General features: G+C 37.0%; 1 protein-coding gene across 13 annotated transcripts in view; it reads right to left on the bottom strand.

Moving 5' to 3' along the window:
* syngap1b (synaptic Ras GTPase activating protein 1b) overlaps positions 1 to 14649 on the bottom strand; it is a 135940-nt gene that overhangs the window by 102516 nt on the left and 18775 nt on the right. For all 13 annotated transcript variants that reach the window (XM_051865509.1, XM_051865518.1, XM_051865517.1 and 10 more), the window contains exon 2: positions 1484 to 1620. In XM_051865509.1, the coding sequence (XP_051721469.1) occupies positions 1484 to 1620 (137 nt within the window). The remainder of the gene's footprint in view (positions 1 to 1483; positions 1621 to 14649) is intronic.

The raw sequence follows: 14649 nt of genomic DNA, 5'->3' as shown, positions 1-14649 counted from the left end.
GTGCTGTACAAGAAAATCATTTCGAACACAAAAAATGAAAAATTAACTGTTAAAAAATAATAGCAATTAATTAAAATAAATAAATAAATACCAATAAAACTACACATCAAACGCCTGTGAGTACAAATAGGTTTTAAGATGTGATTTGAGGTCCAAATAGCACAATTTCAGTCTTTTTAACATTTAACATTAAAAAAGTTAATCCAGCATTTCACCTCCTCAAGGCAATTCAGCAAAGAATTTTCAGCTGCATTATTTCTTGCTTTGAAAGGCAGGTACAACTGCGTGTCATCAGCATAACTATGATATATGAAATGCCAAATTTATTAAATAAAGAGCCCAGTGGAATCATGTATAGAGAAAAAAGCAACGGCCCTAAAATAGAGCCCTGAGGTACCCCGTAACTAGGGCTGGATGATTAATCGAAAAGAAATCGAAACCTAAATTCAGAACCTCTAACTGACGTAATTTTCCCATGTCGGTTATTTCGTTTTTTTAATCTGTAAATACTTTCCCCTTAAAAACATACTACTGCATGTGTAGTCATGTGACTCCGCCCCGTCCAGTCAGCAGCATGGGAGCAACACAAGGTGAACTCAAACGCAGAGTCAACACACACAGACAGCGCACGAGCGGCGAGCCCCGAAGTGAGATCACTTTCACTTGCGTCTTCACTAAACTTTGTCAATTTGTTTTACGACTTGCCAGTTTTGACATTCAAGCAATTTTAGACCATCGGATTTTAGGTCATATCGCCCAACCCTACCCGTAACTTACAGGAGCAGCAGATGAACAATTATTCCCAATCTTTACAGTGAAAGTTCTACCCTCCAGGTAAGAATGGAACGAACGTAAAGCCACCCCAATTACCCCAACACACCGCTCAAAGGTGCTCTAACAAAATGGACAAACATTGATACCGTAATATAATATATCACATATGATTTATCAGATAATTACAACAATATATATACTACTGTATATAATATATTTTTATTTACATACACTAATTTACATATACTATTATATTATAACATAATACTGTATACTGTAGTTATATTACAACATGATACTGTATTATAACATATTATTCATCACATATATTACAACAATATTAATTATTCAGAAAAATAAAACCTGATATTATCTTCTTCTAATATCGATGTAATCAGATCAGACTACCGATAATTAACAAACTGCTAATAATGACTCATATTCGCACCAATATATCATTTCATACCACACTTAATTCTTATATGAGTTACACAATAACACTCACATCACTCGCAGATTGTACATGCAAGTCAACTAAAGAATATAGAGACAGAAAATATGTGTTTTGAGCTGTGGCATGTCTCAAATAAAGACCCTCATGTGAACTGGCAGTAAAATTACCACCCGGCACACAAACTCTGTAAAGGAACAGGCTGTAAGGGAAGTGCTAGAGGAAGTGCATGATTATATGTGATTGGGCTGCCAGTACCTCCTCCTGGTCCAACATGTAGAGCTGATTTCCACTGATCACACACAGACGAGGATTCCAGTCGGGTTGCTCGTAGGAGGGAGCAGCAGCGAAGGAGGGCTGGTGTCGGTAGGAGGGGGGGACAGCATACCTCGCATCTGGGAGAGGAGGAGGAGGAGGAGGAGGAGAGGAGAACGGGTAAGGGACTGCATGTTAATAATAAAAATTCAAGACAGAACTATGCTTTTATTTCAATTAGTTCAAAGTCTATGAGCAGATTTAACCTGAACATACAACATTTGACCAGTATGTGGTGCTGTTACCAAACATTCATCTGCAAATTCATCCAGTAAGTTTAAATAATATATACCTCGAATGCAGCGCAAGTCGCTTTCAATAAATGTGCCTTCCAAAATGGACACTCTAAGTTAAATTGGATTTAGCAAAAGCTTTGACAAATTACAATAACAATAAAATTGCTGCCTGGCACTGTCATGATAAAATTAATTCATGCATTACAGGAAAATTTTAAATATCTTTTACATTTTGACCAGCATTGTCTCAAATTTAGGACAAAAAATGCTGTAGGATGACCTTGAAAAACAATGTAAAATGGTGGATGGGCAATCTGGCTGAACTAAAGATATATATTGTATGAATATCGATGAATTATCATACTTCAGTTTGCTTAATAGGACTAGCTGTTACAATCCCTAACGATTCAGCACAGCACCGGCCTTGACTGCATTGAAGAAGTCTTCTTAGGTGGGTTGACTTGTAGCCACATTCCTGGAAAACCACAACAATCCAATATTTCGCAGCACAAATGCCACGGAACTAAAGGAAGCACCAAAACCAGAAAAAAACATACACCTTAGTCATGAATTTAGGCCAACGATTTCAAGAGGCTGCTTACTGCAGAGCCAACGGGTCCAGCTCCCTCTCTCTGGATGTTAGGGGTGAAGATTTCTAGAGTTCTGAGAAGTGATTTTCTAACCAATAAGTGGCACTAAAACTGCTAAAATATATAGGTTAGAATTAGTCAAGACATCACAATAACAACATTTGATTAGTCATTACTGCCTGGGTCCTAACGGAGGCCAGATTCCTGGGGGGACTCAATTTCTCATGACACCGTACTGATACTAAAATGTGACACTGCAGATCACTGATTGGTCAGAGAGAATCGTCACTGGATGGTCTCATTGGATTTGAGACACGAGACACCAAACCAAACGGCAGTAGAGGTGGCGCAACTATAATGATAAGTCTATAATCCCACCCACTTTGAAAGCAGCACTAAACTGTAGTTGAAAAGCGAACCGAGCCGAGCTGTACCAAGTGCCAATAGACAGTCCTTTGACTTGTGGCATAAAGTCTAGTCCACTAAAAAACACCCACTTAGACAGCGAGGGATCATCATACAATGACTAGTACAGCAACCAACCACAATTAATTTTAATTTTATATGCAATTGAAGGCTAGATAAATCTTAAAAATAGATTATTTTACAAGAATTGACAGGCACAGCAAAAAAGTATTTCAAAATATGGTGCAACACTCTCCTTTCTGAGAGCCTACTCTGCTCTGATTGGTCAGATGGCCCAGTCTGTTGTGATAGGCCTACCGCTCACAGTACATGTTGGAAACCAAACACCCATTACTATATCTGAATTTCAGCTCCAGAGGCTTCCTCAGCACGTGATACACAGTGATGCGAACAGTGACGATGGCGTAGATTTTACTGTATCAATTCTAGCCCGAATCCTCATCTTTTGGGTAGCGCATGTAAAGTGGATTTGCTTTCGCAATGCAGAAAACAGTGTCTTCTCAACACGTTGCAACACTAACCAAACTCTTCCAGGCCTCAGCTTCGTTCACGGGCAGCCAATGAAAGGCTGGCATTATGCAAGTATGTAACAAACCTACCTAGGTGAGACTGGAGTAACTGAAGACTCATTTCGGCAGTTCAGAATTTTTTTCTTTTTGCTTTTAGGAGACAATAACTTGTTGTGCACTTTAATCTTTAAAACTTTGCAGACCATTTACATTCACAAACAACTATATTACACACTGCATTAAAGCCAGGTAATATTTGAAAAAGCATAAGAGGGGCACTTAAAAAAAAAAAAACTGGCCCCATACAGTAGTGTATTTCAGGCAAAGTTTGGCAAACCCAGTACTCAACTCTTCTTCACAAGTGCTCATAATACCATCCAACATAACATCAGAAAGTTAATAGACTGTTGGTGGGCCAAAACTAAAATCAGGGTCAAATCAGTTGGTCAAATTCAAATTCAGACCGTTCCCAATCAGTGTGGCAAATTTGGCAACTTTTTACCATATGGTTCTATGGGCTGTCATAGACTCCAAGCCAAAAACAGCAAGAAAAAACCCAACAGACACAATATGTACCTAAGAGCCTTTGGTGCTTGGCTCCTCATAAACATAGCAAACACAGCTTTTTTCAAACATAAACAGCACAATACATATAAGCTTCTACATTTTTTGCCAGCATTGTACCTTACAGACACCAGGGTGTCTTTTCCCTCAGACTGTGAACGTATAACTCATGTGCAGACTTTGATATTGATGGCCCTGTACAGCTCTAAGGTTTCATCAGGTTTAAAATCGAGCTGTAAAGCTGTCACACGTTCAGCTCTGGCCCTGTCAGCCAAGGCGAGAGCAATATAGCCATTACTTTGGCCTTTGACTTTTTTACTTCATCCCTGTTCTTCTATAAAACTTACAGCTGGACGTGTCTCCCACACTTTCGCTCCAAATACAGCTCAGATATTCTGCCCTGGTGTCCTCTCGTTCCATGAGTCCCTACCCTCGGAACCTCCAGCCAATCAGAAACAGCCTTGACAGATGGTGGCGGCATCAGAGGGATGCTGGACCAGCACAGGACGCTTCTGTCCAGACTCGCACACACATTTGTCAGATTTCCTCCAAGCACTCGAGAACAACAGGGAAAGGCACTCACAAAACAGATCGCTGGACTTAAGCAGCCTTATGTTTGCTAGAATTGATGCATAGAGAAATGGGCTTTTCTTTTTTCAGCTTTTTATTCATTGGAGCTATTGGAAAAACATCTTCAGCATTTGGAAAAGAACGTCTATTGAACACTGAACTTTTTACTGATTGATTTAACACAAGGTACAATATGTTAATGTTTATCCAAGGCCCTGTTCACACCTGGTATTAAGATGCATTTTGGTTGATTAGATCACAAGTGGACGACACTAAACACAGGTGTAAATGGGGTCTAAAACGTTTGAGCTTGTCCACTTTCAACCATTTCCAGAGGTAGTCAAAAACGCATTCGACCGGATTGCTTTCATAGTGGAAATGCTCATGTGGTCGAATATGTTCGAACAGCCACTAAAAGACCACCTACTCTCCGCCTACTGACCTAACACATAAACATTATGGGAAACGCTCTAGCCAGATGGGATTTAAACTTTGTCGGCTGAAGACTTTGTCGATCTGAAGATGAAACACGTACAAAGCACAATGTTCTCTCACCATTCCTGAATTTAAACACACACTCACCGCTTTCGGCGTGGTCTTGTGGCTTTCAGAGAAACAAAAGCTGCTGCGCTGAATGTTTTTACATTGTCTCTGGTCGCATTCATATGTAAATTGCATGAGCTTATTTCATCCATTATAGATCGAAAAATCCTGGAAAAAGCCCATACATTTACCCACCCATAGACCCTCCCCTCAAAGAAATCAAGACAGAAGTGGTTAAAAGTGGACAAAAGAGATGGATTAAAACACCAGGTGTAAACGGGTATTCGTCTACTTGTGATCCGATCGACCAAAATGCATTTTGAAAAATGCATTTCTTTTGAACTTTTACCAAAGAATTCTAAAAAATGTATTATGGTTTCCACAAAAATATGAAGCAGCACAGCTGTTTTCAGCATTGATAATAAGAAGAAATGTTTCTTGAGCAGCAAATCAGCATATTAGAATGATTTCTGAAGGATCATGTGACACTTGAGACTGGAGTAATGGCTTTGCCATCACAGGAATAAATTACGTAAAATATATTAAAATAGAAGAGTTATTTTAAATTGTGATAATATACTGTAATTTTACTGTATTTTTGATCAAATAAATGCAGCCTTGGTGAGCATAAGATAACTTTACAATGAACTTAAAAAAATATGTCTGATCCAACAAGCACCATAAAAGAACCACAAAAGTAGTTGATATGATTCGACATATGAGACTTAGTAAATAATGACAGAAATTTAATTTTAATGTGAACTATTTCTTTAACATGACAGCAGGCCATGAAGTGACTCCAACAAACAGAGCAAACACATTACTGCGCCGCTGCTCTGAGCCGTAGCCCCACCGCTGGGCCATGCAACACGCTCACTACTGCGCGCTGGGCTCTCCACTTGACAGTAAGCCAGCAGAAATCTTTTCTGCCATGGAAATAGCCTGTCACATCCAGCTCCGTCCTGACAAGAAGTCCTGGTGAGCTGGAAGAGCTGCCCAGCGCTGCTCTGTTCAACAGCACTCTCCGCCATGAAAGAAACTGCTTATTACAATAACTAAGACTTCATAGGGAAAGAATATGAAATGATTTAGGTGCAAGAAATATATGAAGTGACTTTATGCCAGCATAAAACAAGGTACTATGTTAGTGTTTATCCAAGGCAATAAAGCTAAAGGAACATACGCTACAGCTCAAAAGAATAAGAATACTTAATACTTTTATTCAGCAAGGATTTATTAAATTGATCAAAATTGACAGTAAAGACAATGTTTATGCTGTTACAAAAGATTTCCATTTCAAATAAATGCTGTTATTTTGAACTTTCTACTCATCAAAAGTGTGTATGTGAAGTTTTAGCACAAAATACTCACAGATCATTTTTTATAGCATGTTAAAATTGCCACTTTTGGGGGGTGAGCAAAAACGCACCGTTTTTGTGTGTCCCTTTAAATGCAAATGAGCTGGTGCTCCCGGCCTCCTTTCAAGAAGAGGGCGGAGCTTCAAGAGCCCATGCTCCGGCATACCAACAGCAACAAAACAGGACAATCTCACACACTGAAAATGTCAGAAACTGTCAGTAGCGGTGTTCAGTTCGAGCCGGAGTCGGACAATGATGCCTAGAGAGCCAGAGAATCTATGCTGCATGGAGATAGAACAGGTATAGTTTTGTTTAAATACAGTTATAACTTATGTTGTCATCATCTTGCATTTATACACTATTAGTACAATCCTGCTGTAGCGGACCTCGTCCGAATGATGGCTAAAACTTTACTGATGAGTTTTATGAAATTTATTGTACTTCACACAAAAGATGAAGCATCTGTTTTCACTCCAGAAAATCACCGTAAGAGCTGAATAAACACAGTACAAGAAGTGAATTTTGCATAATAGGTCCCCTTTAAGCAGCACAACTGTTTTCAACATTGATAATAATAATAATAAGATTTTTTTTTCTTGAGCAGCAAATAAGCACATTAGAATGATTTCTGATGGATCATGTGACACTGAAGACTGGAGTAATGATGCTGAAAATTCAGCTTTTTAACCAAGGGAATAAAGTGCATTTTAAAATACATGTAAATCATGAGAGGCGTCTGTATGTTAATGTTTTCATGGCCTCGATTGTAGTCTTGAGATTTCTTCTGTCATAACATTCCTCATTTAAATAATTCCCGCCCAAGGCCTACGCAAAATAAAGGGGACGAGGCCTGGTTGAGTTGAGTTAGTAGTGTGTTGAAACTCGCAGTTATGGTAAGGGGCGTGACATTTCCCAAACACGCTCTAAGCGGTTGACCAATCACAACACAGTGGTCCAGCTGACCAATCAGAGCACACTTTTCAGAAGGATGAAAAGTGCTTCATAAGGCTTTAATAAAGACTGGAAACAGAGCGCTACTGACAGACTGGGAAGAGAGGTGCTGCAACAATGTCAAATATGTGAAAAAAGAATGTATTTTTTGAACATTCAAGCATAAAAACCTATTCTAGTAGACCTCAAAAACAAAACCAAGACTTTGCAAAAGGGCATAATATGACCTCTATAAAGTATTTCTAGAGTACAGTAATTGTTTTTGTAACATTTGCTTTGTTAAATGAAAAGCTGTTCTTCATATGCATCTGTTTTAGCACATTTGCAACAGATCAGTAAACGAACGCACCAGTTAGCATCCTAAGCACCCTCTAACATCAGACACAAACGCTGCAGGCGCCTCTTCATGTTCTCCATCAAAAATGCTGGGTGTCATTGGCTTGCACACTTCTGAGAGGGTGTTACTATTCTTTGGCGGGCTGTGGGTGATGATGTGTGCCATGCACATGAGGAAAAGGCCATGGATGGGTCAGTCTCACATTGTCATTACACAGCCCAACAGGAGAAACACTGATTATTCACATCGCTGCACTCAAAACAGTGCTAAAAATAATCACACAGTATCTCCAGATGCCCCAGGCAGGTAGTGCACAGAAAAGAGAGTAGATGCAAGTTTCATAATCATATCTGTGTTGTATTAGCCAATGTCAAAAGTCTGTTTTACAGTAGGCTTGAGCACACTGAAAGGCCGTGCTTTGATGCATGCACAAAAGCATTTCTGCGTTCATGCACCGTGATGGACATGTGACCTTACATCGTAATGGACTTTAAAAGGCAGGAATGTGTCATCCAGCAGTAGCAGGAACAAAATGTTATTGCTCAGAGGATGCCCTTATATAGCTCAAGAGATTTAAGTATCAGCTTTGTCTCAGATGTTTCTCCTAAACTCATTTGGAGAAATAAAAATAGATACAAATAGACAATATTTGACATACACACTGAGATAAGAAGCTGCTAAAAGTTAAAGGGATTTTATCAAACACAGCTCCAAAGACATCTCAGCCAATCAAATGCCAGCAAACATGAATATGCAATATGATTGACAGGTTGAGGATGTTTTTGAGTGGCTAGTTTTCAGAATGGCTAAAATAATACATCTTTTGTTGTTTACAGAGCCCAAGGTTCTCACCAAGAGGTCAAGGTTTAGCTGGTAAACATGGGTCATATATATATATATATATATATATATATATATATATATATGGATCATTGACAAATAAGGTTTTTAAAAGTGTAAAAAAAACAAAACATAATGAAGATATAAATAATTTTGAAGTTTTATTAAGTGTTAACAATGAGATTATATGGTTTTTATAATAAATTAACACTGCTTTTGTCATTTTTTACAAGATGGACAAAATTTGTCACCAAAAAAGTCATTCGGTTTAACCAAAAATTTTGGTTTTACCGAATGACGATATTTTCAAACAATGCTAACAGGCTGATATCTAGCTAGCTAGCTAGCAAAAGGACAATCAAACATTTTATATTTAGTACAAGTTTTTAAAATATTACAACATTTTCCATGTTTTATAGCAGTTGTACCGAATGACCTGATGTTTCGGGACATGCGTATGAGCAAGTGAAAACATGAATTTTTCAAATAGTTAAACGAGAGTTAGTTACTTTGCTTCATGACCATGTGGTCCTTTGCAGGTGTCTGAATGATGTCACATCCTGTCACATAATATTGACCGCATGACTTGATCCAGAATGGTCCCTTTATATTGGTTACTCCGAATGAAATTAATGAAATTCATTTTTACGGACATTCTTTCTCATAACAAAAATTCATCACTTTCTCATTTGTGATGAATTTTTTTCAGTTTAATGCATTAAAAATATTTAACGCAATTAACACAGCTCTTTTTTGTCCATCTTCCAGCTAGCGTTAGATTATATGATCATGTTCTTATTCATGCAAATGCTTATAAACCATTCAAGCATGACAAGACACAAAAGAGAATGCTGTGTGCACAGAAAGCCGCTTCAGACAGCGTGCTTTTGCACTTGAACGGACAAAAACACATGCCAAAATGCCCGTTTTGTACAGTATCCTCATAAGCACAGTTTTAAATGAGTCAAATAAGTCTTAAATGAACGTTATTGTTGTGAGAAAATAGGATGCAGATCCGTGTCATGTGCGGCAGGTCTTAAAGTGACAGCAGCCTAATAAACCTGCAACAGTCATTTATGTTAATCAAAGAACAAAAGACAAAGAAAATCACTCACTGCTCTTAATTGAATAACTTTTGTAGCTTTAATAAAAATGAATAAAAATGAATCTATATTTTAATCTAAATTATGCAGTGAAGACTGTGAAGTGTTTGATAACTGCTTTGATTCTGTATATTTCCTACCTGTTATATCAAATATTTAAAATATACTGTCTTTATGTTGTTTCTACATTAATTTGGAGATTAAATGTGAAATTATTATAATATAAAATAAAAACTGTAATGTTTGGTGCGATTTATTTTTACAGAAAAATGTGTGATTAATTAGTTCATTTTTTAAAATAGATTGACAGCACTAATATTATAATAATAATAATAATACTTATTAATAATTATTTTTATAAGGTTATCTGAAAATAATGCGATGGACATTGTGGTGATGTGTGGCAAATTCAAATTCATTCAATTCAAATTCACACTCAAAACGTGTGGTAAGCCAAAATCTTAAACTGAATTTTGCCATGATTTGTCATATATACAGGCTAGAGCTGAAAGTTTAATCGGATAATTAATCGGGATTACGATTTCTACAATGGCATTGGTAACTGCTGATGTGTCTCAGTATGAGCAAAAGATAAGACACTTAATTCAGGCAAATTTTAGAATTACCTAAAAGTCTCAAATCTACAATTTTGATTTTCAAAGATGTTTTTTGAGCAAAAGCCTCCATTTACAAATCTCATTGCTCTCTAGGAGAAACGACTGAGGTATTAAAGAGATTAAAGAGTGATTTTCCATTGCTAATCCTCCCGAGCATTTCCACTGCACACTTATGGAAAGAAAGGCTGTACTCCTGCAGTACTGATCAATAGCTGGAAGCTCCCGAAACAGCGTTTACATCTACCTGCTCGTCTCCTCGCCGCATCCTCCACACGGCGTCACTGTAGCTGCACTTTACAGCTCCCGCCCCCCAAATCTACATACAGGAAACAAGGTTACTGCCCAAGAGATGTCACTTCCGAAACACCCACTCTCTCTATCTCTCTCGCGTTCCCTCGCTCGTTCTCACCCACACACCCCCAGCTTATTGCCATGACAACCGGGAAAAGAATAGAATATAAGTGAGTGTTAAAGAGACAGATGATCAGAGAGAGAGGGGGAACGAGAGAGGTATGGAAGACAAGGATAGAACGGGACGAAAAGAGAGAGGGAGGCAGAGAGAAAGAGTGCTAAAATGTGTGGGAGAGGGAAAAAAGCGAGAGACGGAAAGGAGAGAGAAAAAACAGAAGGGAGAGAGATGGAAAAGAGAGCGAAAAGAGAAAGAGGGAGGAAAAATGAGGGGTTCTGAGAGAAACAGAGGGAACGAGGACACTTTTTTGGGAAAAGAGAGACCATTTCTTGTTCCCATAGCAACCTAGCCATCCATGAAATACTCTATTTCTCTCTCTCTCTCCTGTCATTTGCTCTCTCTGTTCGCTATGTATAGCTCATAGTATGTGTGTATGACACCAGAGATGTGATGAGTGAATGAGATGATGTGGAGATCTGAAGATGAATTAGTGGTGATGATTGTTATATTATCTCAGTTTGATGGAAACTGCCGGCCATGTGCAGAATAAGCAAGTAAAGTTATTCGTAAATCAGGGCCATTCAGAACTGAATTAAAGTGGCACACAATACAGAACTGTACCTGTAAGGAAACGCAATTAAAATTGAATAAATAAGAAAGTATATATATATATATGTCTGTGAGTGTGTGTGTGTGTGTGTATATATATATATGTGTGTATATATATATATGTGTGTATATATATATATATATATATATATATATATATATATATACACACACACTCTCTTTTATACTCTTTAATATTAATATACAATAGTATATATATATTTACACACCATTTGAAATCACTTGAAAGCATGAAAACATTTGAAACCATGGTTTCAAATTATTTTGTAATTATAATTTTAAATAATGAAAACTTATTAAATGTGTGTATGCATGTATATATATATACACACACACACACACACACACACACATTTAATAAATACTTTTCATTATTTATTTTTTAATAAGCTTATCTAAAAACAATGATGGTCATATTGTGGTGATGTGTGGCAAAATGGAAATTGTTTTGACAAAAATATGTCTAATCACTTGAAAAAGAAATGTATTCCACAAATCGGAATAAACGGGCATAATTACTCAAAATTAATGATGTAATTATAGTGCAAAATGTGTTGGACTAATAAAATTGCCCTGATGTGTGACTGGGTTGAAATTCTGTTAAATGCCTTAATTGAAATTCAATACAGTCCTCTTCCTGTCATTCAGATTCAAATTTATTTTAACATCCTGTTGCATTTAATAAAAAAAATTAAAAAAAAACATTCAAAAAGTGTGGTAAGCCAAATCTTAAACTCTTAAATATTTTGCCATATTTTGTCATATATATCAAGCGAGAGCAGCATGATTAATCAGAAAAATAATCAGGATTTTAATTTCTACAATGACATTGGTAACTTAAAATTTTTGCTGTTAAAAAAACTTTACCTTACATTTTTAAGTACAATCAACTTAGCTGTTTAAGTCATTTCAACTTAATATTAAACTGACTTTAAAAAATAGTTTAATCATGTAGGCTATAACTTAAAAAAGAAAGTTGAAAATTGCTGAACTTATTTTGATGAGTTAAAGTAATGTAAAAACATGACTTATTGATCATATAATTTTTTAAGTGTCTGTGATGGTACAGTACATTCACGCTGCTAAGTATCAGTAAATAAGCACAAGATGACAGACATATCGACGAGTGAAACATATAAAACATCAATGAGTGCACATTTAATATAAATTCTATTAATTGAAATTAATAATTATAATTACTGTAAATCAACAATTATGAGTACTGTCATAATCGTGCAGCCCTTCAAACAAAAAAGGATGAAATGAGATCCAACCTTCCAACAAACTCACTGGCAACCTCCTTTCGTGTGTGTTCCTCTAGCAGCCCCCCTCCACCTTTAATCCATCTGTCTCCCGGCCTCCCCTCACACTCTCTGGCTGCGTCCGAAATCACATACTCTCTTGAGTAGGTACTTATTTTAAATAAGTAATGACTTCGCGATCGATAAAAAGTAGGTTCTATATAGTATGAATGTGCGTAGTATGAATGTAATTCGGATGTACTACATTCGTCATGTTGTCATTATCATGTGAACTACCAGCATCAGTTCACAAATCCTCACCTGTGGCCTCATGGCCTCACACTTCAGAATCTCAGCCGGAAGTAGTAGATCATCCGGATACCTTTTGCCTACTCTTTTATATTAGAGAAGTATGTGATTTCAGATGCAGCCTCTGTGTCTCTCTTTCTCTCTCATTTGGAAGCTCATAAATATTTAAAGTGAGACAGCATTCACAAACAGTGAGACAAATCATATTTGATACTATGAAACACTTAAAAGAAAAATTATGCTGGTGCTCATGCCTGTGGGGAAAAAACCCTCTTTTTTCTTAATGACAGAACAGCAGAGCATAATAGCATACTACCATACTACTCTTACTATTTCTGCAGTATGTAGTCTGTACACAGAGTATGCAAATTTTATGTACACCACCGTTCAAAAGTTTGGGGTCAGTTCATTGTTTAAAAAATGTTTTTGAAAGAAGTCTCTGCTGCTCATCCAAATGCTGCATTTATTTGATCAAGAATAGTTAAAACAGTAATATTGTGAAATATTTTTACAATTTAAAATAACTGTTTCTATTTGAATATGTTCGAAAATGTAATTTATTTCTGTGATCAAAGCTGAATTTTCAGCATCATTACTCCAGTCTTCAGTGTCACATGATCCTTCAGAAATCATTCTGATATGCTGATTTGCTGCTCAAGAAACATTTCATGACAAATTTTCTTGTTTTAAATTTAAACTCACCTAATTTTGATACATTTGTCAGAAATTACTAATACATTATCTTTTTCTCTCCATTTTGGCCTTCCGTCCATACTGAGACAGTGTTTTTGTCAAGGAAAAGGAGCTTTTTGAAAACGCTCTCAAAAGTGGGTAAATTTGAAAACGCTGTTTTCACATTGAAGTGTGGATGTTGAAAACGTGTTCGTCTGAAAGAAGATTGTCATATAAACCTAGCATGGCTTGAGGGTGAGTAAATCATGGGATAATTTTCATTTTTGGGTGAACTATCCCTTTAAGAAATTTTTACACAAATTTAGATAAAAATATTTATTTTCAAGATAACAACTGAATACCACCCGCTGAATTATAGACCTTATGTAGCCCCGCCCCTTTGTATTTCCACAGCATGAAGGTAAGATCTTACGGATTTATGAATGAACCGCTTGTTTTAAAATCTTCCCGGTCTAACTGACATTTGTTATGACATCCGCTTCAAACATTACAATGCTCATCGTGATAACATTCGTTAACTCTACAATAAGTAAATCCACTTCACCAGCTAATTCCTCCTCGACAGCGATGCCATAGAAATATACAGAGCTTCCACAAAAATGGAAGTTCAAACACAAAATTCTAAAGATACATGCAGCAAGATGAGGTCATGAGACAACGATGCAGCATACAAACATCTGAAAAGTTTATCATTGCAATTTTTTATATATCTGGCAGTATACTGTGTATTCAGTAAGCTAGCGTTCCATTCGCAACATAGCCGTCCTGTCCTCCGGCATCTATTTTACATTTAACGCCAGAGAAACTGTCAAAACAAGTACGAGGTGCAGCAGTGCCTCAATGAAGTTTGCATATTTGCATTGTACCGTATTTTCCGTTCACTGGAATATTCCACATGCTGAATAAATCACTGACAGTCTGGGGCTACAATATTTCCCATCCGTGTCTGCATAAACACATGACACAGCCATCATTCGTTGCTTCAGCACAGAGGTGTGTGTGTGTGTGCTCTCTTGCATTGCTCCTTAGTGCATTCCTTCATATGTCTTCATGCGTGTGGGTCGCTCCGCTGAGAGAAAACGGGTCGTGATTTGAGTCCTGAGAGATAAAGCGTAATTATAGTGATCCGTCCTCAATCCAGAGATAGACTAAGAACTGTGTCATTGTATTATTACCCTGAGGC

Source organism: Ctenopharyngodon idella, chromosome 16 (genome assembly GCF_019924925.1).
Source record: "Ctenopharyngodon idella isolate HZGC_01 chromosome 16, HZGC01, whole genome shotgun sequence".
Classification (NCBI taxonomy): Eukaryota; Metazoa; Chordata; class Actinopteri; order Cypriniformes; family Xenocyprididae; genus Ctenopharyngodon; species Ctenopharyngodon idella.
Note: the sequence above shows the minus strand (reverse complement) of the source record. Positions and strands in the feature narration are given on the sequence as shown.